The 27,153-nt window shown below is 40.9% G+C and overlaps 1 protein-coding gene and 1 non-coding gene across 7 annotated transcripts in view; one reads left to right on the top strand and one right to left on the bottom strand.

Annotated features, from left to right (window-relative positions):
• The window catches only part of NAPEPLD (N-acyl phosphatidylethanolamine phospholipase D), an 89,459-nt gene that overhangs the window by 43,042 nt on the left and 19,264 nt on the right, over positions 1-27,153 (top strand). For 2 of the 6 annotated variants that reach the window (XM_033439570.2, XM_033439585.2), the window contains one exon: positions 11,448-11,754. In XM_033439570.2, coding sequence (XP_033295461.1) covers positions 11,464-11,754 — 291 coding nt within the window. In that variant the 5' untranslated portion in view covers positions 11,448-11,463. Of the gene's footprint in view, positions 1-347; positions 1,124-1,255; positions 1,560-1,601; positions 1,831-11,447; positions 11,755-27,153 lie in introns of those variants that run through there. The other 4 variants (XM_033439565.2, XM_033439576.2, XM_033439592.2 and 1 more) reach the window with 4 other exon arrangements.
• TRNAW-CCA (transfer RNA tryptophan (anticodon CCA)) lies at positions 8,618-8,690 on the bottom strand. Its single transcript has one exon. It is a non-coding gene; the product is annotated as a tRNA-Trp (tRNA).

Below are 27,153 nucleotides of genomic sequence, written 5' to 3'. Positions count from 1 at the left end.
ACTTTCAAATTGCAAAACAGTTTGGTTTGCATTTTCCACTAGTCCTATCTGCATTCGCAGTCCCAGACAGAGGGCATTTCTTTCTGGCCCGTGGACACACCCCCGAGGACTCTTATAGAGGAATCTCTTTGCCCAGCCACCCATTATTGAATTCTATTTCCATCTGTCTATACTTAAATTACTTATTGAAACAGTAAATTTCATCCTGTAGTTCAAAAAGGAAAACCTGGGAAAAGCTGGGAATCATAATTTGGTGCTCTGTTGTCATCATCCTGAGATTTTTTTTAAAACAAATTTAGATGAGAACTGTGTATACCAGGAAGCTGTGACATCTTTTAAATAATGAGCACAGACCGTGACAAGGCAATGCTTGCCATGAATATTCAATACCTACTGTACAGACTTCAAATTAGTTTGGTTTCTTCGCTACGAGGCTCGTGGCACCATAGGTTGTAAGTATCCTGCTACCAGGTGCTGGTCTACTACCATCACGCAGGCTACGAGAGGCCCCCAAGATCCCATTTAATTTTAGCAATTAGGGCGGGTGTTCTAGAAGCTGTTCACGCGATCTGAAATTTGGCTTCTGGGTCTAGGACAGTACAGCAAATTTGGTGTCAGAAGGGCTCGCGCAGAGTGCGAGAGAGGCATAGGCCCGGCTAGGAAGGGCGAAACGTGCCGCGGCGCCTCCAACAAGGCCTCGGAGCCGGGGCCTGGGAGGGGTGGGCGGCCATCTTGATAAAGGCCTGAGCGGCGGACGGCGCGGGGCTGACGCTGGCGGGGCTGCCAGATTCGAAGGACACAATGAGTGAGTGACCGGGCAACGTGGAGCGGAATCTAGCTCGGCCAGGGCCCCGCGCGGCGTGGGGGCGCCCAGTGGGCCTCGGATGCGGCGCCGGCTCGCCCCCAGGATGGTGAGGCGGCGAGCGCTGAGGCGCTGCCTGCAGCTGTTAACGCCCTCGGCGGAGCCGGCGCTGCGGGGCCGGGGGCGGAGGAACCCGGGCGCCGGCCACCGTCGCCCTTTCCGCTGCGCTGGGGCGCTGTGTCCGGCGGCGCTGTGGCCCGTGGCCGAAGAGCAGCAGCAGAGGCGGCGGCGGCGCGCGCGCCTGACCGACTATCGCGTCAGGTGAGCCCACGCTCCGTGCCCGCTTCCCTGCCTCCCTGCCCACCCCCCCACCCCCCGCTAGCGCCCGCCTCCCTGCCCCCCCTCCCCTCCAGCGCCTTTCTTTGGCCCGGCTCCGCTTGCTTCCTCTCGGTCTCTGGGTGGAACGGTCAGCACTCCCCAGCTTGGTGCTGCTTGGACTCTTCCGGGAGTAGAGCGGAATGTGGGTGGGTCCCTGCTCCCGAGCCCTGCCTCATCTCGGAGATGCTGCACTTGTGAGTGGCAGGGATTCGTTTGAATTTCCGCACCTCACGAGGTGCGGAGCCCGCATCTCTGAGGCTGCCTGGATGAAGAGCCACATGATTTTTTTCGCTTGGGAGAGTAGCCGTCTCTGGGATTTGTTATAAGTCCAATCTCCTCTGCAAATCACGAGGTTGCATCTTCACCGATTGGAATACATGTGGGTGTATTTTTTGGTTGTACGTAAATGAGTGGGTGGACAACTTCCTTGGAGCAATTTATTTCTGCTTCACCTGTAGTATTTATTTCTAAAAATCCGTTCTACCAGGTTTCTCCCGTTTTATCTTGAAAACTAACCATGGAATGGAAATGAAGAGCGAAAGATTGGAGCAAGGTGCAGCGAGGTGGTGGAAGCCGGCGCTTTCTTGAGTTTTCTGTTCGGTGGTCGTTTGTTTCTCAAATTGAATATTATTGCAGGCTTTTCAGACCAGGTATTCAGATAGTTTTTTTATTTTTCAGCTGTAATCCTGGTAGTTGAGATAAATACGCTTATACAGGCTCCTGAGTCTGAGATGCATCACATCTCAGTTGAACCTGGAAAATATTGAGTATGAGGAAAGTTAACCTTCAAAAAGTAGCTAGGTTTTTGGCCTTGTCTTTACTGCAGTTGTTCTATATATGTTGTAATATGACTCACCTGGTTTACTTTGGCTAATTAGCATCAAGTGTTTGCTATTTGATAATTCTAATTAAGTTAATGAGAAAGTCATTCCTGAGATACAGCTGTCTGGAAATTAAGAAATAATTTCCATCTTTGTTAAGAATGGATATCTAGCAGTTCCATTTCTATTTTCAGTTTCACTGGTTTTGCTTTAGCCGCAGACGTCGATATCATTTAGAAAGAAGTTATGTAATCTTTAAAAAGATTACCTATTTCCCACAGTAGTCTGATTTTGTTGCAAGAAAATTTAGATCTGCTGGAGAAGAAATTTAGGGCCTGTTTAAAATGTAAGAGAGATATTGATTTCAATTCAAACTGTTAGTTAACTGAAGATATTGTCGCAATTTTCAGATTTTATTTCATTACATTCTGCAGGCTTTCCTGCTGCAAGAATTTCATGTCTCCAAGGGATGAAAATAGTGTATTTCTCATACTCTTATCTTCCTTCACAATTTCAAATTGTACAGATTTCATATTGCAAAATTTAATTTTTAAATTATTCAATTACAACTGACTGATATTTTAATATAAGCATTCCGTCATCGGGTTTGGGTTTTGGTTATGCTTTAGATGATACAGTCATCCTGTATGAAAAGGGTATTATGTTACTTTGAGTATTAGTGAGCTTGGGAAATTGGGGAAATTTTTAAGAACATGTTGTCCGTGTTTGACAAAGTACTATTTGCCTTTAATTGTGTTGTTTTATTCTGCTTTTTCATTGTAGTGGTAGATAGCTGTAGCTATGTTACCGGGTTGGCGTGGGTAGTGTCAAAATAGCTTCAACCGAGGAGGTCACCGGAAGACCCGGACCAGCAATCTCGGTCCTTGTGATAGCATGCAAAGAATTGCAGACTACCACTTAGGGCTTAAGCACAACGCAGAGTTTTATTAAAGCATAATTACACTCTCAGAGGGAGAGCGGGCTGTTTCTAAGAAGTGAAGCCAGGAGCTCTTGCGCAGGCTTAAGGGTGTTTCTAAGGAGCGCTCTGCGAGGAGGCGGGGCGCAATCGTGGGTGAGTGACAGGAGGTCATTATTTGATTGACAGCCCCGAGCTAGGTAACAAGTTCCTTATTGCGCATGCCCTTACCCTTGATTCGCTAAGAAAAGCCCAAGGGGGATGGCAAAACCACCTGCAGATTTTATTATAATGATGGTATAACGAGTTTGGTTTACTCTAGGTTACACGCCTGTCTAGTCTGGGCATGCACAGCCCGGGGAAGTCCCCTTGTGTTACTGTGCTCCCTCTTTATCAGGATAAATTGCTCGCCACAACACCATAGTTTCCCCCGTTCTGGGTGGAGTCAGGGGAGGGTCGTCAGATGGTCGGGGTGTAATTCCACTAGTCCCCTCTTTTCGCCACTGTCACCTCCTTGCTGCTAATGTCTAACTACCTAACAGATATAGTGGGTTTTTCCATTCCATTCTGCTCTTTTTTTTGTAAATTAGAATATCGCTGTAGCTGAAGGACTGTGTTGATCTGGGCATTTTAGATTGAAATGCATACAAATAAAAAATGTTTTCGTTGAAGTATTACTAGGGAAATGGATTGAGCACATAATTAATGGTTAACGAGCACCTTTATCCTGAAGGCCTGTGAGGGCATATGTAAAACTGGCATTAAAAAATCACCCATGTGATTTCCAGCATGAGAGTCAAGTAATGTGCTATTCTAACTGCTAGAATACCAAAAAATTCTACCTATCTATATCTATAGTGCTTTCATTGACTTGTCTTTTGAATTTAATAAGCATTTATTGTGTATTTAAATTTTTTAATACTTTATTTTTAACATCTTTATTGGAGTATAATTGCTTTACAATGGTTTGTTAGTTTCTACCTTATAACAAAGTAAATATTTTATTAACAGAGTTTTGTGATAGATTATGTATGAACTCATATATCCTCAGGGGCAGTCTTGTTATGTCAGAGATAGTCTTTTGCCAACTCAGCTGGTTAAATAATGTATTATAACTTTATAATTTACAAAGCTCTTTCAAGTATTCTTGTATATATTTATATTTACTTTGGTTTTAGAGACGTACAATATGTGAGATTATTAATGCCCTTCCACCTATGAGGGAAACAGGAAACTGAGAGCCTGGGAGATTTTAGTAATTTACCCAGGGTTCCTTAGCACAACAGCCCTGGCCTTTGGCCCAGTACGTGTATGCACAGCTGCTGCTTATTAGAAAGGAGGTGGTACCAACTGAAGCCAAGGTAATAGTGGTTGGGATCAGCAAACTTTGGTCAGCATCACAGCCATAAGTTGCAGCCCTAAACCTGTTGGGTGTGAATGGTAAGTACCACTGGCTATGGGGGCACAGGGCTGACATCTAGATGGATCAGCATAAATTCAGAAATGATTGAAAATCAACTCAGTATATGCCTGCTACCTAGAACAATTCACCTTTCCCCTCGGGGGCAGTAGATTTTCCTGTTTATCTAATTTGAGGGCCTTCCCAGATTTAAGGGACAGTAAAAAATGCCTGTAGACTTCTGTGCTTCTCTGTAATCTCTCTCAGTTATAAGAATGAAATGGTCAGAATATAGGAAAACCAAGCTTCCTCATTGTTCTGGCACCCCTTAAAATGGGCAGACACTTGATTTGCTTACAAAAGATCCTGTTGCTAGGAAAACTGGATGACAGAATAATTTGTTTTGAAAGTTGTTTTCTGTATTTTGAAGGTCTTTCAAACTACAAAGATGTTCGTTTTCTTTTCAAGTTACTGTGTTCATTCCTTTGGCTTCTTTAGAGAGTTAATGCAAAGTACTACTATCTGTATTGTGTTATTCTGTGGTTGAAGTAACTAATGATGGTTTAAAGAATTTCTGAGCTCGAAGTTCTTTTTTAAACTTGAGGCTAGTTTATCTGTTTATGAGCTAAACTAAGTGAAATACCCACCATGAGGTGAAATATATCATTTATCTCCCCATGCTGACCACATGCTCTGTTGGTTCTAAGTGTTTCTAGGCATAATTCAGGTGAGAATATGGCTAATCAGCAGTCCAGGCTCCATCACCAGACAGAGCTGGACCCTTGGAGTGCCATGTACCTCTCTGCCCCGACTTGCTTCTCCTGTAAAAGAAAGGGGTCACAGTATGATGACTTGGGTCATGGAGTGTTCAAGTTAGAAAGGACCTTCGTATGCGGCTGGCCCAACCCCTTAACTTACAGATTTCCTGTTTCTACTTTTTTTTTTTTTTTGGCTGCGTTGGGTCTTTGCTGCTGTGCACAGGCTTTGTCTAGTTGCGGCGAGCGGGAGCTACTCTTCATTGTGGTGCGCGGGCTTCTCATTGCGGCGGCTTCTCGTTGCGGAGCACGGGCTCTAGGGCGCGCTGGCTTCAGTAGTTGTGGCTCGCGGGCTCTAGAGCACAGGCTCAGTAGTTGTGGGACAGGGGCTTAGTTGCTCTGCTGCATGTGGGATCTTCCTGGACGAGGGCTCGAACCTGTGTCCCCTGCACTGGCAGGCAGATTCTTAGCTACTGTGCCACTAGGGAAGTCTCTCGTATTTCTACTCTTGCAAGAGTTTTTAGCCTCTCATGATGCCACAAAAGTGAAACGTCAAAATTAAATGTTTCCACCATTTCACAGAGATGAGGTACAGATCTTCCTGACTTACGATGGGGTTACATCTTCATAAACATGACTGAAGGTGAAAAGATCATAATTTGAAAATGCATTTAATACACCTAATCTATCGGACATCATAGCTTAGCCTACTTTAAGCATGCTCTGAACACTTACATTAGTCTACAGTCTGACACAAAGCCTGTTTTATAGGAAAGTGTTGTATATCCCATGTACTTTATTGAATACTATAGTAAAAGTGAAAAACAGAATGCTTGTAAGTGTATGGGTCGTTTACCCTGGTGATTGCTAGCCAGCGACCCCAGTCACCCACTGGGACCTGTGACTTGCTGCCTCTGCCCAGCAAGGGAAGAGAGTATCTTTTGGTTCACATATTACTAGCCCGGGAAAAGATCAAAATTCACAGTTCGAAGTAGTGTTTCTACTGAATGCATATCGCTTTTGCACCATTGTAAAGTCAAAAAATCATAAGTTGGACCATTGTAAGTCGGGGACCGTTCGTACTTTAAAATTCTTACTTGAAAGTCCATTCCTTTCTTATTCTTTCCTCATATAGTGTCTCAATTTTATATGTAGACAAACTGTCCATCGTGTGTAAATGTATGCGTGCCTTTCGGAGCCCATGTTTTAACTGGGTGAATGTGAATGCTGGAGCGTGTATCGAATATCATCACAGAAGAATTTGACATAAACGTCTGATGTTCTTGGCAACATTCTCTTGGTTAAGCACGATTATGTAGAGCTTTATAATTTCTTTTTGCTTAGCTGCCCAAATATCTTAAAATCATACTTTATAATAAAGCTCATCTCCAATTTAGTATACACTGCCCACATTTTGTTGAAGGCATTACTATGCATATATATGGTACCCTGAGGCTGCAGAGTGATCAATCTTTCAGGTTTTCCCAGAACTGAGGGTATTCCCAGGATATAGGACTTTCAGTGCTAAAACTGGGAAAGCCCCGAGGTGTTGATCCTCTTACCTGAAAGTCTCTTCATTGGACTTGATTAAAAATTCTTCCAGCTGGAAGGATAAAATGCCAGGTGGTTATATGCTGGATGAACTCAAAGGCATCTTTTCAAGGCAAGGAAAATATCTTCAAGGCCCCATGTATATTTTCTGTTTATATGACTGAAATATAGGACTAATTTATTATTCTTTTCTGTGTAATTTTAAATGAAAATAATTTAGCAATTAAATAGGATAGTTACATCATTTGAAATCGCCGTGTAATATTAAAAGGGCAATTATAGGGCTTCCCTGGTGGCGCAGTGGTTAAGAATCTACCTGCCAATGCAGGGGACACAGGTTCGAGCCCTGGTCTGGGAAGATCCCACATGCCCCAGAGCAACTAAGCCTGTGTGCCACAACTACTGCGCCTGACTCTAGAAGCCCACGAGCCACAACTACTGAATCCCGCGTGCCTAGAGCCTGTGCTCTGCAACAAGAGAAGCCACTGCGATGAGAAGCCCACGCACCGCAATGAAGAGTAGCCCCTGCTCGCCGCAACGAAGACCCAACACAGCCAAAAAAAAAAATAAAATAAAATATAAATAAATAAGTACGTTTATAAAAAGAAAAATAAGGGAACTGGTATTTATTGAGTGTCTACTAAGTGCTTTTTACTTTGAAAGGGGATAAAAGAGACATTGGAGAAAAAAGACATTGTTGAAAGCAAGAAAGGCTAGCCTTGTCACTGAGACCATACTGTTGGCTGTATGCAACTAACTTTAGAACCTAGGTATCTGTTTAAGATAAATTTATTGGATTTTCCATGCATATTCAACATGATTAGTGGAAAGAGCATGAATTTTGGAGTCTGATCAACTTGGGTTGGATTTCCAGGTCCAACTGTTAACAGCTTTTTGACTTCAGGTAAATTATTACCCTCTGTGAACTTCTGGTATGTCACGTGTGACGTGAGGGTAATATCTATCTACCTTGAGGGAATGTTGTGAGGATTAAATGAGATAATGAATGTGTATAAAATGTCTGACACATATAGTGCTCAATAAACGATATACCTATAGTAGTCATGTGTGCTGCTCTGTGTACCCATGTTTGGATTAGGAAGGCGCTGTTTTTGGATAGTTACTTTGTGTGTTTTTATAGCTTCCCTAAACTTCCAAGTTATGGTCATTGTATCAGTTAGGATTAGTTTGGGGAGGTCCAGAGTTGCAAGGTCCAGGCTTGGTACGTGGCCTCTGTCTGAAGTCCTAGTCGTCTACGCCATTCCTAGAAGTGGCCATGATACTCATGGCTCAAGATGGCTCCAGGCAGCAGGATGCAGGAAGAATCCAGAATGCCTCCCTTTCCTATATAAGACTTCTGCTTTGGTCGCATCGGCCATCCCTAGCTGGAAGGTGTGGAAATGTAGTCATTAACTGGTGCATAGCTACCCTAAGTAAAACTGGTGTTCTGTTACTGAGGAGAAAAGGGGGATTCGATTTTATGGTAGGCATCTTCTGGTCTCTACCACTTTGTCACCACTTTACCACCATAGAATTCAACTACTGAAGTATTCCCTAAGATTTTTCGATTTTTATCTCCATAATTAGTAGACTTAGAGGGAATGCCCTTTGTTGAATTTTTTCTCATTGTCCTTTGGTTACTTTTGCTTCTCCTGTAATTTTATTCCCAGGAGATTCTCTCAGAAACAATTAACTCTGTCTCAGTGAAGAGTGATTAGGATTTAAGCTCCTGGTCATTTATTCGGTCAATAAATAGTTATTGAGCACTTGTGATGTACAGGCTGCTGTGGGTTATTATAGACAATGGCAGTTATTACTGAGTGTGGTTCCTTTTTTTTTGGTTTGGCTTATAGTTGGCACATAGTTGCTTGCAGTAGTACATCCAGTAGTAGATCCTTTGTATTTCTGTAGTGTCCATTGTAACTTCTCCTTTTTCACTTCTTCTTTTCTTTCTTTTTCTTTTTTGGCTGCACCATGCAGCCTGCGGGATCTTAGTTCCCCGACCAGGGATTGAACCTGGGCCCCCTGCATTGGGAGCATGGAGTCTTAACCACTGGACCACCAGGGAAGTCCCTCCTTTTTCATTTCTAATTTTATTGATTTGAGCCCTCTCCCTTTTTTTCTTGGTGAGTCTGGCTAAAGGTTTATCTATTTTGTTTATCTTTTCAAAGAACCAGCTTCAAATTCTTTTATCTTTTCTGTTCTTTTATTTGTCTCTATTTTATTTATTTCTGCTCTGATCTTTATGATTTCTTTCCTTCTACTAACTTTGGGTTTTATTCTTCTTTCTCTAGTTGCTTTAGGTGTAAGGTTAGGTTATTTGAGATTTTTCTTGTTTCCTGAGGTAAGACTGTATTGCTATAACTTCCCTCTTAGAACTGCTTTTGCTATGTCGGATAGGTTTTGAATCATCATGTTTTCACTGTCATTTGTCTCTAGGTAGGTATTTTTTGATTTCCTCAGTAATCCATTAGTTGTTTAGTAACAGCGTGTTACTAAACGTGTTATTGTTTAGGCTCCACGTGTTTTTTTAGTTTTCTTTCTTTGTGATTAGTTTCTAATCTCATAGCGTTGTGGTCAGAGAAGATGCTTGATATGATTTCAATTTTCTTAGATTCACTGAGGCTTACTTTGTGGCCCAGCATGTGATCAGTCCTGGAGAATGTTCCATGTGCACTCCAGAATGTGCATTCTGCTGCATTTGGATGGAATGTTCTATAAGTATCAATTAAGTCCATTGGTCGAATGTGTCATTTAAGCCCTCTGATTCCTTATTGATTTTCTGTCTGGATGATCTGGATGGTAGTTCTTCTTGCTTCTGGCGTCTGCCCTCTGGTGGGTGAAGTTGGTCCAGGGACTTGTGCAGGCTTCCTGGTGGGAGAGACTGGTGCCTGCCTGCTGGTGGGTGGAGCTGGGTCTTGTCCCTCTGGGGGGCAGGGCCGTGTCAAGGGGTGTGTTTATAGGCGGCTGTGGGGGCAGGACGACCTTAAGCAGCATGTCTGCTGATGGGTGGGGCTATGTTCCCACCCTATTGGTTGTTTGGCCTGAGGCGTCCCAGCGCTGGATCCTGCAGGCTGTTGCTGGGGCCCGGGTCTCTGTGCCAAGATGGCGACCTACACGGGAGCTCACGCTGTTGAATATTTCCTGGGGCCTCCGTCACCAGTGTCCTTGCCCTCACAGTGAGCCACAGCCGACCCTGTCTCCCCAGGAGACCCTCCAAGACCCGCAGGTAGGTCTGGCCCAGGCTTCTATGGACTCACTGCTTTGCCCTGGGTCCCAGTGCACATGAAACCATGTGTGCACCCTCGAAGAGTAGAGTCTCTGTTTCCCCCGGGACTGTGTGGCTCCTGCACTCAAGCCCCACTGGCCTTCAAAGCCAAATGCTCTGGGGGCTCCTCCTGCCCATGCCAGACCCCCAGGCTGGGGAGCCTGACATGGGGCTTAGAGCTCTCTCTTCTGTTGAAGACCCTCTGTGATATAGTAATTTTCCAGTTTGTGGGTTGCCCACCTGGCAGGTATGGGATTTGATTATATTGTGAAAGCACCCCTCCTACCGTCTTGTTGTGGCTTCTTCTTTGTCTTTGGGTGTAGAATATCTTTTTTTGTAGGTTCGAGTCTTTTTGTCAATGGTGGTTCAGCAGTTAGTTGTGATTTTGGTGTTTTCGTGAGAGGAGATGAGCTCAAGTCCTTCTGCTCCGCCATCTTGTCTCCTGCCCATGAATTCACAATTTTATACTTGCCCTCCTATCTTTAGTAAAGAAAAGGGTCGTTTTAATACACTGCTAGATTACATAGCTAATGAAACTATTTCAGTTCATTGAAATGTCTGCACAGGGCTTTGCAGGTTAAAATTAAACTGTCCTCCCCTCCCTTCGCATGCAGTACAGATTTCCCTTGAGAATGGTGTTAACCCCACAGGCGTTTAGGAGACTGATGGGAGGGCAGGTATGTCCCAAGCATGGGAAGTACACTGGATAATAAATAAAAGAGAGAATGTTCTGTGGGAGTTACGTGCACAACATGCATCGGCAAAGAAAATACTGCTTTGATTTTCCGTGAATTTCATTTTTAACTGAGTTTATTGACTGAACCAGTTTTGCTAAAAAGCTAAAGGAAAGCAAAGCAAACAGAAACTTAATATATAGTACCTAGGAGCACACTATAAAATGGTGTATTTCATCAGTTTTAAGACATTTTATTCCGGTTTTAACACCACCCATGTCAGGATGAATCATACAGTGCATGACATAATTATAGTTGATAACATTTTAACTTAGTGGCACATAAAATAACTGCCTTACAAATTCATGGTGTCTTAAATTGGTTGAAAATCAGTATAACGTAAAGATCTTCATCAAGTTTTGAACCTCCTTTTTTTTTTGTTTGTTTTTTGCTTTTTGCGGTATGCGGGCCTCTCACTGTTGTGGCCTCTCCCGTTGCGGAGCACAGGCTCCGGACGCACAGGCTCAGCGGCCATGGCTCACGGGCCCAGCCGCTCCGCGGCATGTGAGATCTTCCCAGACCGGGGCACGAACCCGTGTCCCCTGCCTCGGCAGGCAGACTCTCAACCACTGCGCCACCAGGGAAGCCCCACATAAGGAATTTTTTTAAAGGTTTGGCAGTAATAAGTAAAGCAAACACCTTTTCTATTTAGCAAGCAGTAATACTGGATTCTAAAATTGTATTTTGCAGGAAGAAAGTTTGAGCCTAATAGAGACATTGTTATAAGTTTGAGGAAATTTTTATTGGTTAAGAAAAAATACTACGTGTATGTTTTAATGTCTGTATGTTAAACTCAGTATATTCCCCCTCCCCCTTTTTTTAGCTCTTCACGAAAGGACATGGATGAAAATGAAAGCAACCAGTCCCTGAGGACAATTTGCCAATATCCTAAAGAAGCAGTAAGAAAGCGCCAAAATTCACGCAATTCTGGAGGAAGTGATTCTTCTAGGTTTTCCAGGAAGAGTTTCAAACTGGATTACAGACTAGAAGAAGATGTAACTAAATCAAAGAAAGGAAAGGATGGGAGATTTGTTAACCCTTGGCCAACATGGAAAAATCCCTCTATTCCAAATGTTCTCAGATGGCTGATGATGGAAAAAGATCACAGCAGCGTTCCATGCTCCAAAGAGGTAGCATCTGGCTTTCTGAGTGCTGCGCATTTGCTCTTAATATATGTATTACTTAACGTTGCTGTGAATTGTGTTATGACACTCCAGTTAGCTAATTGAGCCCTTTTGTATGATAAGGTTCTGGGGAGATGACATGAATAAGGTGCCTTCAAGTTCACAGTTGAGCAGCAAAGTACATGTGTGAATAACCAGCTCTGATGTGGTGGCAACTAGAAGTAGGAATGGATGTCTTAAAAATATAGGAAAGGATGCAATTAATTCTGACTGGTGGGATTGGAAATGGCTTTACAGAGGAGATGATACTTGAGCTGGGCCTAGAAAGATAAAAACTATTTGGCAGTGGTTTTCCAGGTGGATGATGGGCGTGGGGAAGGTCACAGAGGAGAGAAAGTGCATGGCGTGTTCTAGAAAATAGTAACCTGTGTTTTGGAATGTGAATTATAAGGGTTAAGCCTGGAGCGCTTGGCTCTTCATCCTTGGAAAAAGCTGCTAAAGTTATAAAAGAAATCGTCAGATAACCTTCCACTCCTTTAAAAATTGGGAATAGGTTACTGGGCTTTCGATACGCTAGTTATACTTAGGATGAGACTATTAACCTTTGGCCTGTGGTTTATGAGATGAGTGAAATTTCACTTCAGCAGGGAGTCGGTGGCTCCCAGTGACAGGAGTGCTTTTTTCTCCTTTCTTAGTTTCTTGCCCCTCTACACCTCCTACCCCACTTGGCCTCTCTTTTCCAACAACCCCTGTCCTGCCAGGCCTTGTGGGGAACTGAGAGATAAGGAACTAGTAGACATTGGAAGTGGGTGGGATGAAAAGAGTGGAGGTATCCCTGAAGCGTTGATCTGCAGTAAGGCAGGAGGCTGGGGAGTGGGTCGGTGGCGGTGGTGTTAGATCGTTTACCTTAGTAAGTGTGTCCATTTTTCTTTAAAGGATGTGAGATTTAAAAAAAACCCAAAAAACCCATATTGTCACTTTGATGCTAAAGAATGTTCATAGTATTAATCCTAGTTAACAGAACTGAGTAACATGAATATTTTCTCAGCACTGTTTAAGAATGAGTCAGGATATTAATAGATAAAACCTTAGTGTATGTTTCAACTTTGTGGATGGGAGGAACAAGAAAATTTTATGTCTTCTGGAGAACCTGGTATGAAGAGAAACATGGAGTCAAGCTGTGAGAAGAAGGGTTTAGGGTAGGGGGCCAAGATGGGTCGGTTACCTGTTCGGTAAAAATTCCTTCCTGGTTTTTGGGCCACGGTTTCTAAAAATACAGTAGTAGTAATGGTGTCTTTAGTTTTCTTTCATTTCAAACAGGAAAGTGAGTGACCACGTGAAGGCGGAAATACATCTCTGAACTCTGATGATTTGGAGATATTGAAGAAACTGGGTTCAATTTCTGAGAACTCACCAGGCCAGTTGTTCTTAAACTCCACTATTCTAGGTGCTAGAGAGAGAGCCATGAAAAAGCAGAAAGACAAGGGCTTCCCTGGTGGCGCAGTGGTTGAGAGTCCGCCTGCCGATGCAGGGGACGCGGGTTTGTGCCCCGGGCCAGGAGCGGCTGGGCCCGTGAGCCATGGCCGCTGAGCCTGCGCGTCCGGAGCCTGTGCTCCGCAACGGGAGAGGCCACAACAGTGAGAGGCCCGCGTACCGCAAAAAAAAAAAAAAAAAAAAAAAAAAAGGCAGAAAGACAGCCGGGCTTCGTTGAGCCTTCCGTTTAATGGAAGAGAGACAATAAACAGATAAGAAAATGATGTGGGATACTGAAAGATGATTGGTGCTTTGAGGAATAATGAGGCAGAAAAAGGAAGTTGGGGGGTGGGAGCTGAATTCTTTAATGAAGTGTAAGCTTTCTTTTTTTTTTTTAAAGGCAGGAGTTCTTTGTTTTTCTTTGCTTTTTATTTTAATTTTTATTTTATATTGGAGTATAGTTGATATACAGTGTGGTGTTAGTTTCAGATGTACAGCTAAGTGATTCAGTTGTACATACACATGTATCTATTCTTGTTCAAGTTCTTTTCCCATTTAGGGTATTACCTAAATAACGAGTACAGTTCCCTGTGCTAAACAGAAGGTCCTTGTTGATTATCTGTTTTATATACAAGTGGGTATATGTTAAGTGTGAACTCCTAATTTATCCCTACCAGCCATGTTTCCACCCACCCCCAGCAACCATAAGTTGGCCTTCAAAGTCTGTGAGTATGTTTCTGTTTTGCAAATAAGTTCATTTGTATCATTTCCACCTTAGACCCTACCTTCGAGCTATATCAGATGACATTTGTCTTTCTGTGTCTGGCTACTTCACTTGATGTGATCATTGCTGGGTCCAGCCAGTTGCTGCAAATGGTGTTGTTTCATTCTTTTTTATGGCTAATATTCCCTTGTATATATGTACCACATCTTTATGCATTCGTCTGCTGGTGGACAATTTAGTGGCTTCCACAACTTGGCTATTGAAAATAGCCCTGCAATGAACGTTGGGGTGCATGTGTCTTTCCAAAGTACGGTTTTCTCTGGATATATGGTAGATTTATTTTAGTTTTTTAAGGAACCGTCATACCGATCTGCATAGTGGCTGTTACCAGTTTACGTTCCCACCAACAGCATAGGAGCGTTCCTTTTCTGTACGCACTCTCGAGGATTTGCTGTTTGTTGACTTTTTAATGATGGCCACTGTAACTGGTACGAGGTAATACCTCCTTGTAGTTTTGAGGTGCTATGATAATGAGCGATGTTAAGCATCTTTTCATGTGCTTTAAAAAACAAAACAAAACAAGAAAAAACCTCGTGAATAAAATTTACCTCCTGAAATGGGCTTATTGAAAGTCGGCTCTGTTTTCAATTCTCTTTCGATCACCTGCCACACTACATTTCTAGAGGGCATTGTTCATTTAAGCCTCACAGGCCTTGTGAATGTGAAGTGCCCATAAGCACTGGTTTCTTTTTGTTTTTTTTTTAACGTCTTTATTGGGGTATAATTTCTTTACAATGGTGTGTTAGTTTCTGCTTTATAACAGAGTGAAACAGTTATACATATACATATGTTCCCATATCTCTTCCCTCTTGCGTCTCCCACCCTCCCTATCCCACCCCTCTAGGTGGTCACAAAGCAACGAGCTGATCTCCCTGTGCTATGCGGCTGCTTCCCACTAGCCATCTATTTTACATTTGGTAGTGTATATATGTCCATGCCTCTCTCTCGCTTTGTCACAGCTCACCCTTCCCCCTCCCCATATCCTCAGATCCGTTCTCCAGTAGGTCTGTGTCTTTATTCCTGTCTTACCCCTAGGTTCTTCATGACATTTTTTTTTCTTAAATTCCATATATATGTGTTAGCATACGGTGTTTGTCTTTCTCTTTCTGACTTACTTCACTCTGTATGACAGACTATAGGTCCATCCACCTCACTACAAATAACTCAATTTTGTTTCTTTACATGGCTGAATACTTTTCCATTGTATATATGTGCCACATCTTCTTTATCCATTCATCTGTTGATGGACACTTAGGTTGGTTCCATGTCCTGGCTATTGTAAATAGTGCTGCAATGAACATTGTGGTACCTGACTCTTTTTGAATTATGGTTTTCTCAGGGTATATGCCCAGTAGTGGGATTGCTGGGTCATATGGTAGTTCTATTTGTAGTTTTTTAAGGAACCTCCATACTGTTCTCCACAGTGGCTGAACCAATTCACATTCCCACCAGCAGTGCAAGAGTGTTCCCCTTTCTCCACACCCTCTCCAGCATTTATTGTTTCTAGATTTTTTGATGATGGCCATTCTGACTGGTGAGAGATCATATCTCATTGTAGCTTTGATTTGCATTTCTCTAATGATTAATGATGTTGAGCATTCTTTCATGTGTTTGTTGGCAGTCTGTATATCTTCTTTGGAGAAATGTCTATTTAGGTCTTCTGCCCATTTTTGGATTGGGTTGTTTGTTTTTTTGTTATTGAGCTGCATGAGCTGCTTGTAAATTTTGGAAATTAATCCTTTGTCAGTTGCTTCATTTGCAAATATTTTCTCCCATTCTGAGGGCTGTCTTTTGGTCTTGTTTATGGTTTCCTTTGCTGTGCACAAGCTTTGAAGTTTCATTAGGTCCCATTTGTTTATTTTTGGTTTTATTTCCATTTCTCTAGGAGGTGGGTCAGAAAGGATCTTGCTGTGATTTATGTCATAGAGTGTTCTGCCTATGTTTTCCTCTAAGAGTTTGATAGTTTCTGGCCTTACATTTAGGTCTTTAATCCATTTTGAGCTTATTTTTGTGTATGGTGTTAGGGAGTGATCAAATCTCATACTTTTACATGTAGCTGTCCAGTTTTCCCAGCACCACTTATTGAAGAGGCTGTCCTTTCTCCACTGTACATTCCTGCCTCCTTTATCAAAGATAAGGTGACCATATGTAAGCACTGGTTTTAAAGTTGTCATTCCAGGAAACAACGCAGCAGCATTTCTGGTTGCCCAACTCTGGTTACTCGGGCAATGAGAGGCTTAGGGAAAGTCCTGCTGCTGGGTTTTAAAAGAGTGGAATGTGCCAGAACAGACAGCCAAGGACTTGTGTCTCAATACTTCCACCCCCTTCCCTTTCCCCCGGGACAAATCCCAATCCCTGCCAAAGCGCTGTTCTGAGGGTGCTGGCATCCGTAGGTGGGGTGACTCTGCGGAAGGAGGCTGGAGGTGGGAACCCCAGCACCAGGAGACATGGGGACCAGGTGACTTTTCAGAGCCCTTCCGGCCCAGAGGGTCCACCATCCTTTGGCTGCACTAGGCTTGGCCTTGCTGTCAGAGGTCCACCATGGATCTGGAGATTGTGGTCCATCCCGAAGGGATCAGGCACTGCAGGTCCAAGGAGAGCTCATTTGCTGGCACATCCTTCCCAGCTCCCTAACCCCCATGACATCCAGCCTTTGGAAACCAAGGCTGCTGGGGCTCCAGGGATGTGAAGCTTTCTGGGTCCCAAGGCCCGAGGAGAATGTTGTAGGAATTTCGTTTTTGCTTTTGTTTCCTAATTTAACATTTAGTTTATATTGGAGTATAGTGGCTTTACAATGTTGTGTTTGTTTTAGCTTTAAGCAGCTTGATTCAGGTAAACAGAGACACATAGCTACTCATTTTCGGACCCTTCCTGTATAAGTTCTTTCAGGTTGTTGAGTAGCGTTCCCTGTGTTAGACAGTAGATCCTTGTTGATGATCTGTTTTATGGATATTAGTATGCAGGTGTTAATCCCAACCTCCTAAGGTATCCCTCCAGCCCCACCTTTCCCCTTTGGTAACCATATGTTCGTTTTCTAAGTCCGCGACTCTGTTTCTGTTTTGTAAATTTGGTTATTTGTATCAATTTTTAGATCTCACCTGTAGGTGATATCATATGCTATTTGTCTTTTTCTGTCTGGCCTATTTCACTTAGTATTGTCATCTTCAGGTCTATCCATGTTGCTGCAAATGGCATTATTTCACTCTTTTTATGGGTAATAACTTTTTTTTTTTTTTTTTTGCGGTACGCGGGCCTCTCACTGTTGTGACCTCTCCCGTTGTGGAGCACAGGCTCTGGACGCGCAGGCTCAGCGGCCATGGCTCACGGGCCTAGCTGCTCTGTGGCATGTGGGATCTTCCCGGACTGGGGCACGAACCCGTGTCCTCTGCATTGGCAGGCGGACTCTCAACCACTGCGCCACCAGGGAAGCCCCTTCCCCTGTTTTTGACTGGGTTGTTTATTTGTTTGATTTAGAGCTTCATGAGCTCTTTGTATATTTTGGAGATTAATCCTTTGTTTATACTTCATTTGCAAATATTTCTTCCATTCTGTGGATTGTCTTTTTGTTCATGATTTACTTTGCTATGCAAAAGCTTTTAATTTTTATTATATCCCCCTTTTTATTTTGTGTTTATTTTCATTACTCTGGGTGGTGGATCCGGAAAGATACTGCTCTGATTTTTGTCAAACAATTCTGCCTGTGTTTTTGTCTAAGAGTTTTATAGTGCCTGTTCTCACATTTAGGTCTTCAATCTATTTTGAGTTCTTTTTTTTTTTTTTTTTTTTTTGTGGTACGCGGGCCTCTCACTGTTGTGGCCTATCCCACTGCGGAGCACAGGCTCCAGATGCGCAGGCTCAGGGCCCATGGCTCACGGGCCCAGCCGCTCCACAGCATGTGGGATCCTCCTGGACCGGGGCATGAACCTGCGTCCCCTGCATCGGCAGGTGAACTCTCAACCACTGCGCCACCAGGGAAGCCCCTTGAGTTCTTTTTTATGTATGGTATTAGAGAATGTTCTTGTTTAACTCTTTTACATGTAGTTTTCCAGTTTTCCCAGCACCACTTATTGAAGTGACTGTCTTTTCTCCATTGTATAGTCTTGCCTCCTTTGGTAGATTAATTGGTGCGTGAATTCACTTCTGGTTTTTCTCTTCTTTTCTATTTATGTTTCTGTTTTTGTGCTAGTACCATACTTTTTTGATGACTGTCACTTTGTAGTATAGTCTGAAGTCAGGGAGTCTGATTCATCCATCTCCGTTTTTCTTTCTAAGGATTGGTTTTTGTATTATCGGTCTTTTTTGTTTCCATACAAATTAAAAAAAAAATTTTGTTCAAGTTCTGTGAAAAATGCCATTGGCAATTTGATTGCGATTGCATTGAATCTGTAGATTGCCTTTGGTATTATAGTGATTTTGACACTACTGATGGTTCTAATCCAACAACATGGTATATTTTTCCATCTGTGTCATTTTTGATTTCTTTCATCAACATCTTATAGTTTTTAGAGTACAGGTCTTTAGCCTCCTTAGGTTGGTTTATTCCTAGGTAGTTTATTCTTTTTGATGCGATGGTAAATGTGATCGTTTCTTTAATTTGTCTTTCTGATCTTTCTTTTTAGTATTAGTAATGCAAGAAATTTCTGTGTATTAATTTTGTATCCTGCAGTTTACTGAATTCATAGATGAGCTCTAGTAGTTTTCTGGTAGCATCTTTAGGATTTCCTATGTATGATATCATGTCATCTGCAAACAGTGGCAGTTGTACTTCTTTTCCAGTTTGGATTCCTTTCATTTCTTTTTCTTTCCTGATTGCCATTGTTAGGACTTCCAAAACTATGTTGAATAAAAGTGGCAAGAGTGGACATCCTTGTCTTTTTCCTGATCTTGGCGGAAATGCGTTCAGCTTTTACTGTTGAGAATGCTGTTAGCTGTGCGTTTGTCATATATGGCCTTTATTATGTTTAGGTAGTTTCCCTCTATGACCACTTTCTGGAGAGTTTTTATCATAAATGGGTGTTGAATTTTGTCAAACGTTTTCTGCATCTACTCAGATGATCATATGGTTTTTATTCTTCAGTTTGTTTATGTGGTGTATCACAGTGATTGATTTGCAGATACTGAAGATCCTTGCATCCCTGGGATAAATACCACTTGATCATATTGAATGATGTTTTTAATGGATTGTTAGATTCAGTTTGATAGTATTTTGTTGAGGATTTTTGCAACTATGTTTTTCAGTGATATTGGCCTGTAATTTTCTATTTTGTAGTATATTTTTCTGGTTTTGGTATCAGGGTGATTGTGGCTTATGAGTGGTTCTTAAACTCCACTGCTGTAGGTGCAAGAGATACAGCCATGAACAAGGCAGAAAGGAAACCTGGCCTCCTTGGAAGTTAGGTTTATTGGAAGAGAGACAATAGTCAAGTAAATGATGTGGAATATTGAAAGATGATTAGTGCTTTGAGGAATAATAAGGCAGGAAAGGAAGGAAAAGGAATAATAAGGCAGAAAAGGAAGATGATTAGTGCTTTGAGGAATAATCAGGCAGAAAAGGGTGAGAACTGCATTCTTTAATGAAGTGTAAGCTTTTTTTTTTCTTATGGCACTTGATACTTCATTGTTAGGTTGTCCTTCAAAAATATTGCATCAGTTTACACTCCCCGCAGAAGTATGAGAGAGGATCTATTTTTCTCTACTCCTAACCAGCAATTAGCTTTGTCATTAAAATAAAAAAGACCTTTGCTGATGAAAGGTGAAAGATGATGACACTTTAATTTACATTTTTTTTTTACTTCTAATCAGGCTAAACCATTTTTAAGTTACTTAGGCTTATGCGGTCTTATTTTGTGAATTATCTTCTAGTATTCTTGGACCTTTCTTCCATTGAAGTGTTACTTTTTTTCCTTACAGATATATAGGAATTTGTTTATATTTAACTATTTTAATCCTTTCTCATAGATGTTGCAAAGTTTTGTTTCCAGCTCATCACTTGTTTTTTTTGAGGGGGTAGGGGGACTTTTTTTTAACACAGAAAAGTTTTTAATATTTATGCAAATATGCCAATATTTTACTTTATTATTTTTTCCTTTGTGTGCCTAAAAAGGCTATTTCTGCCAGCTATCAGATACATCATCACCTGTATTTTGGTGGTTTTTTTCACTTTTTAAAATTATTTGATCCATATGGAATCTAGTTTGGTACATAGAGGGTGCTTTACATATCTATGTATGTCTTAGACAGCCAGCTCAGATATAAACACCATGTATTAAATTCCAACACTGTTTATTAAATCATCTTCTATTTCCTCTTTGATTTGAAATTCCAACCTTATATTCAATATTCATATACTTGTATATATGCCACTATACCTGTTTTGGAATATCCTGTTCCAATGAGCTATATTTTCTGGCAACAAGATCACACTGTTTTAATGTTTATAAATTTAATATTTGATTTAATATCTGTGCTCATTTTCATTTAGGTTTAAAAAAACCTTCTGGCTCTTCCTTCCTATTAGTTCTTCAGACGAAATTTATAAATATTTTTTTTTATTCAAAAAAATTTTTTTTGCTATTTTGATTGAAATTGAGCTAAATTTTTGAATAATATTCCGGTAGAAACATTTTTGCAAAAGCGATTTTTTATTGAGGTATATGATAAGTTTTTCTACGTATTCTTTTTTTTTTATGATTAGTCTAGAAATCATAATAATTCATTATACTGATAAATTCTTAAGTTCTGTTTCTTTTTTTTTTTAAACATCTTTATTGGAGTATAATTGCTTTACAATGGTGTGTTAGTTTCTGCTTCATAGCAAAATGAATCAGTTATATATATATACATATGTTCTCATATCTCTTCCCGCTTGCGTTTCCCTCCCTCCCACCCGCCCTATCCCACCCCTCCAGGTGGTCACAGAGCATGGAGCTAATCTCCCTGTGCTATGTGGCTGCTTCCCACTAGCTATCTACCTTATGTTTGGTAGTGTATATATGTCCATGCCTCTCTCTCGCTTTGTCACAGCTTACCCTTCCCGCTCCCCATATCCTCAAGTCCATTCTCTAGTAGGTCTGTGTCTTTAATCCTGTTTTACCCCTAGGTTCTTCATGACATTTTTTTTCTTAAATTCCAGACATATGTGTTAGCATACGGTGTTTGTCTTTCTCTTTCTGACTTACTTCACTCTGTATGACAGACTCTAGGTCTATCCACCTCATTACAAATAGCTCAATTTCGTTTCTTTTTATGGCTGAGTAATATTCCATTGTATATATGTGCCACATCTTCTTTATCCATTCATCCGATGATGGACACTTAGGTTGTTTCCATCTCTGGGCTATTGTAAATAGAGCTGCAGTGAACATTTTGGTACATGACTCTTTTTGAATTATGGTTTTCTCAGGGTATATGCCCAGTAGTGGGATTGCTGGGTCATATGGTAGTTCTATTTGTACTCTTTTAAGGAACCTCCATACTGTTCTCCACAGTGGCTGTATCAATTTACATTCCCACCAGCAGTGCAAGAGGGTTCCCTTTTCTCCACACCCTCTCCAGCATTTATTGTTTCTAGATTTTTTGATGATGGTTATTCTGACTGGTGTGAGATGATATCTCATTGTAGTTTTGATTTGCATTTCTCTGATGATTAGTGATGTTGAGCATCCTTTCATGTGTTTGTTGGCAGTCTGTATATCTTCTTTGGAGAAATGTCTATTTATGTCTTCTGCCCATTTTTGGATTGGGTTGTTTGTTTTTTTGTTATTAAGCTGCATGAGCTGCTTATAAATTTTGGAGATTAATCCTTTGTCAGTTGCTTCATTTGCAAATATTTTCTCCCATTCTGAGGGTTGTCTTTTGCTCTTGTTTATGGTTTCCTTTGCTGTGCAAAAGCTTTGAAGTTTCATTAGGTCCCATTTGTTTATTTTTGGTTTTATTTCCATTTCTCTAGGAGGTGGGTCAAAAAGGACCTTGCTGTGATTTATGTCATAGAGTGTCCTGCCTATGTTTTCCTCTAAGAGTTTGATAGTTTCTGGCCTTACATTTAGGTCTTTAATCCATTTTGAGCTTATTTTTGTGTATGGTGTTAGGGAGTGATCAAATCTCATACTTTTACATGTAGCCGTCCAGTTTTCCCAGCACCACTTATTGAAGAGGCTGTCCTTTCTCCACTGTACATTCCTGCCTCCTTTATCAAAGATAAGGTGACCATATGTGCGTGGGTTTATTTCTGGGCTTTCTATCCTGTTCCATTGATCTATCTTTCTGTTTTTGTGCCAGTACTATACTGTCTTGATTACTGTAGCTTTGTAGTATAGTCTGAAGTCAGGGAGCCTCATTCCTCCAGCTCCGTTTTTCGTTCTCAAGATTGCTTTGGCTCTTCGGGGTCTTTTGTGTTTCCATACAAATTGTGCAATTTTTTGTTCTAGTTCTGTGAAAAATGCCAGTGGTAGTTTGATAGGGATTGCATTGAATCTGTAGATTGCTTTGGGTAGTAGAGTCATTGTCACAATGTTGATTCTTCCAATCCAAGAACATGGTATATCTCTCCATCTATTTGTATCATCTTTAATTTCTTTCATCAGTGTCTTATAATTTTCTGCATACAGGTCTTTTGTCTCCTTAGGTAGGTTTATTCCTAGATATTTTATTCTTTTTGTTGCAATGGTAAATGGGAGTGTTTTCTTGATTTCACTTTCAGATTTTTCATCATCATTTCAGATTTTTCATCACCAATCTCTGGAATGCCAGAGATTTCTGTGCATTAATTTTGTATCTTGCTACTTTACCAGATTCATTGATTAGCTCTAGTAGTTTTCTGGTAGCATCTTTAGGGTTCTCTATGTATAGTATCATGTCATCTGCAAACAGTGACAGCTTTACTTCTTCTTTTCTGATTTGGATTCTTTTTATTTCCTTTTCTTCTCTGATTGCTGTGGCTAGAATTTCCAAAACTATGTTGAATAAGAGTGGTGAGAGTGGGCAACCTTGTCTTGTTCCTGATCTTAGTGGAAATGCTTTCAGTTTTTCACCACTGAGGATGATGTTGGCTGTGGGTTTGTCATATATGGCCTTTATTACGTTGAGGAAGGTTCCCTCTATGCCTACTTTCTGCAGGGTTTTTATCATAAATGGGTGTTGAATTTTGTCTAAAGCTTTCTCTGCATCTATTGAGATGATCATATGGTTTTTCTCCTTCAGTTTGTTAATATGGTGTATCACGTTGATTGATTTGTATATATTGAAGAATCCTTGCATTCCTGGAATAAACCCCACTTGATCATGGTGTATGATCCGTTTAATGTGCTGTTGGATTCTGTTTGCTAGTATTTTGTTGAGGATTTTTGCATCTATGTTCATCAGTGATATTGGCCTGTAGTTTTCTTTCTTTGTGACATCCTTGTCTGGTTTTGGTATCAGGGTGATGGTGGCCTCATAGAATGAGTTTGGGAGTGTTCCTCCCTCTGCTATATTTTGGAAGAGTTTGAGAAGGATAGGTGTTAGCTCTTCTCTAAATGTTTGATAGAATTCGCCTGTGAAGCCATCTGGTCCTGGGCTTTTCTTTGTTGGAAGATTTTTAATCACAGTTTCAATTTCAGTGCTTGTGATTGGTCTGTTCATATTTTCTATTTCTTCCTGATTCAGTCTTGGCAGGTTGTGCCTTTCTAAGAATTTGTCCATTTCTTCCAGGTTGTCCATTTTATTGGCATAGAGTTGCTTGTAGTAATCTCTCATAATCCTTTGTATTTCTGCAGTGGCAGTTGTTACTTCTCCTTTTTCATTTCTAATTCTATTGATTTGAGTCTTCTCCCTCTTTCTTGATGAGTCTAGGTAATGGTTTATCAATTTTGTTTATCTTCTCAAAGAACCAGCTTTTAGTTTTATTGATCTTTGCTATCGTTTCCTTCATTTCTTTTTCATTTATTTCTTATCTGATTTTTATGATTTCTTTCCTTCTGCTTACTTTGGGGGTTTTTTGTTCTTTTTTCTCTAATTGCTTTAGGTGCAAGGTTAGGTTGTTTATTTGAGATGTTTCCTGTTTCTTGAGGTAGGATTGTATTGCTATAAACTTCCCTCTTAGAACTGCTTTTGCTGCATCTCATAGATTTTGGGTCGTCGTGTCTCCATTGTCATTTGTTTCTAGGTATTTTTTGATTTCCTCTTTGATTTCTTCAGTGATTACTTCGTTATTAAGTAGTGTATTGTTTAGCCTCCATGTGTTTGTATTTTTTACAGATCTTTTCCTGTAATTGATATCTAGTCTCAAGGCGTTGTGGTCGGAAAAGATACTTGTTACAATTTCAATTTTCTTAAATTTACCAAGGCTTGATTTGTGACCCAAGATATGATCTATCCTGGAGAATGTTCCATGAGCATTAGAGAAAAATGTGTATTCTGTTGTTTTTGGATGGAATGTCCTATAAATATCAATTAAGTCCATCTTGTTTAATGTATCATTTAAAGCTTGGGTTTCCTTATTTATTTTCATTTTGGATGATCTGTCCATTGGTGAAAGTGGGGTGTTAAAGTCCCCTACTATGAATGTGTTACTGTCGATTTCCCCTTTTATGGCTGTTAGTATTTGCCTTATGTATTGAGGTGCTCCTATGTTGGGTGCATAAATATTTACAATTGTTATATCTTCTTCTTGGACCGATCCCTTGATCATTATGTAGTGTCCTTCTTTGTCTCTTTCTAATAGTCTTTATTTTAAAGTCTATTTTGTCTGATATGAGAATTGCTACTCCAGCTTTCTTTTGGTTTCCATTTGCATGGAATATCTTTTTCCATCCCCTTACTTTCAGTCTGTATGTGTCTCTAGGTCTGAAGTGGGTCTCTTGTAGACAGCAAATATATGGGTCTTGTTTTTGTATCCATTCAGCCAATCTGTGTCTTTTGGTGGGAGCATTTAGTCCATTTACATTTAAGGTAATTATCGATATGTATGTTCCTATTCCCATTTTATTAATTGTTTTGGTTCGTTATTAAGCTTTTTTTTTTAAGGCAGTTTTTTTAAGAAAATGTCAAAAAGAAGGCTCAGTATGAATGCATTTAAACAGATGTGGCATCATGTAAGAGAGAAGACTCATTTGTCTTAATCCAATTTTTATTTTCTTATCATTTACCTACATCTTGTTTCTCCTTGTTTCCAATAAAAGCCTAGAACTAACTAGATTAAATGCATGTTGACTTCTTTTATTTTCATAGATAACTATAAGTCCATACTTTATCCCTTTAAGTTGCCCAGATTATTAATTTTTAAGAACTGCTAAGTGTGATAGAGTTATTCATTTAAAAAAATTTAAAGAGTATGTAAAGAATACTTACTTCAGATCATTAGGTCAGTTTCAGAATTTAATCAGATTTCTCAAAATTATTTTAATTAGGTATTGGGACGCTAGAGTTTAATAATACAGATCTTCAAATTATTGTTTTGGAAGAAGAGGATAATATGATATATGTAGGGTTATGATGACTATATAATGGAATTTACATCATTATAGTATGTTATGTTTAGGTATATGAATATGAAAGTGTTCTGGAAAAAACATGTGATTAAAGTATAAAATAATAGAACAGCTCTCAACAAAGTGAAAATGGGTTATTAGCAGAGCTACACAATTGCATTGCCTGGTTAGACAACAGTACTTCGTTCCTGATATTTGCCTTTTCTGGGTCATTGGAGCAGTGGGTCTGCTCACAGGCTTCAAGTTGTTCATGTGCTTTGTGCTCTTGCAGTGGCTCAGTGACCTTCTCTGATTGTTAGTGTTGATGATAGTCTCCAACAGTTAGGAGAAAGGTTGGAGAACTTCAAAGAGGGAGAGAGGCAGGCACCTCCGAGTTTCATTAGTGGAAGGAGGCCGTCCTTATCAGTTACTGCTGTAGAAATGAGAGGGACAGTCATATTGGAGTAGGAGAGAGACACGGGACTGAGGCTGCACAGCATGGCCTGGTAGAAAGAGTGGGACACCAGGAGTCTGGGAACCAGGCTCAGGCTCAGGAATCGTGTCCGTGTGTGACCTTATTTCTATCACAGTCCCTCAAGGAACTCTTTTTTTTGGGTGGGGGTGGAGGGGAGGGATCTATGAAGTTAGGATAAGAGAGTTTCGGTGACGAGGATTGTTTTGAGATTCATGTGACACATGAAAGTACTTTGAAAATCTCACGCATTCTTTATGATATTGAAGAATAGGATGCCCTTTGAAAAAATGATACGTACCAGTTATTTTATATTTGTACTGTAGTAGGCCAGCAGGTTGCTTTTTTATTTTTATCGAGGGAAAAAAAAAAGCATGTATACAGGTTTTTTTAAAAAAATCATATTACCGACGGGCTTATAAGACAAATACCAGTCCCCTAACCAGCCTCTGCCACCCAGGCCCCTTTATTTCCTTTGGAGTTTGTCTTCATATTTCTTTTCTTTTTATTGTGGTATGAACACTTAACATGAGATCTACCCTCTTAAATTTGTCAGTGTACAATGCATTATTGTTGCCTGCAGGGACCATGTTGTACAGCAGATCCCTGGAGCTTCCCCATCTTGCTTAAGTGACGCTGTGCGCCCACTGATAGTAACTCCCCACGTTCCTCTCCCCCCCAGCCCCTGGCAACCACCATTCCACTCTTTGATTCTATGAGTTTGACTATTTTAGATACCTCAGATATGTGGAATCACGCAGTGTTTGTTTTTCTGTGGTCCTTCACATTACTATCAGATGTAACCCACTCTGTATCCCTCCCCATCTCTCCCGTGCTTCTACTTGAGCTTTCCCCTTACTATTTACATTATTGTGACTATGTCAGTATTTTTCATTGATGAACCAATATAGTATGGCCATGTCTCCTGTCTCACATACTTTTCCCTCTGAGGTTAATGATGCCTCCTTTTTCGTCTGTTGAACTTTCTATGTATTTATGACTGATCATTTCCCTCCTTCCCATGGCTTCTCAGGACCATCTTCCGGAGGGGGAGACCTTCAGGAGGTTTTCAGCACCAGGCTCTAATCTGGGCTGATGCCCTCCAGGCTCTCTGTGGCTTCCTTCCGGGCTCTCCCTCACCGCCCTCCTGGGCCCCTTTCTCTCCTCACTGTGGCCCTGTTTCCTGCGTCCCACCTGTTCCCCCTCTTGGATATTTTCTCCTTTTGGTGGAG

Source organism: Orcinus orca, chromosome 9, assembly GCF_937001465.1.
Source record: "Orcinus orca chromosome 9, mOrcOrc1.1, whole genome shotgun sequence".
Classification (NCBI taxonomy): Eukaryota; Metazoa; Chordata; class Mammalia; order Artiodactyla; family Delphinidae; genus Orcinus; species Orcinus orca.
Note: the sequence above shows the minus strand (reverse complement) of the source record. Positions and strands in the feature narration are given on the sequence as shown.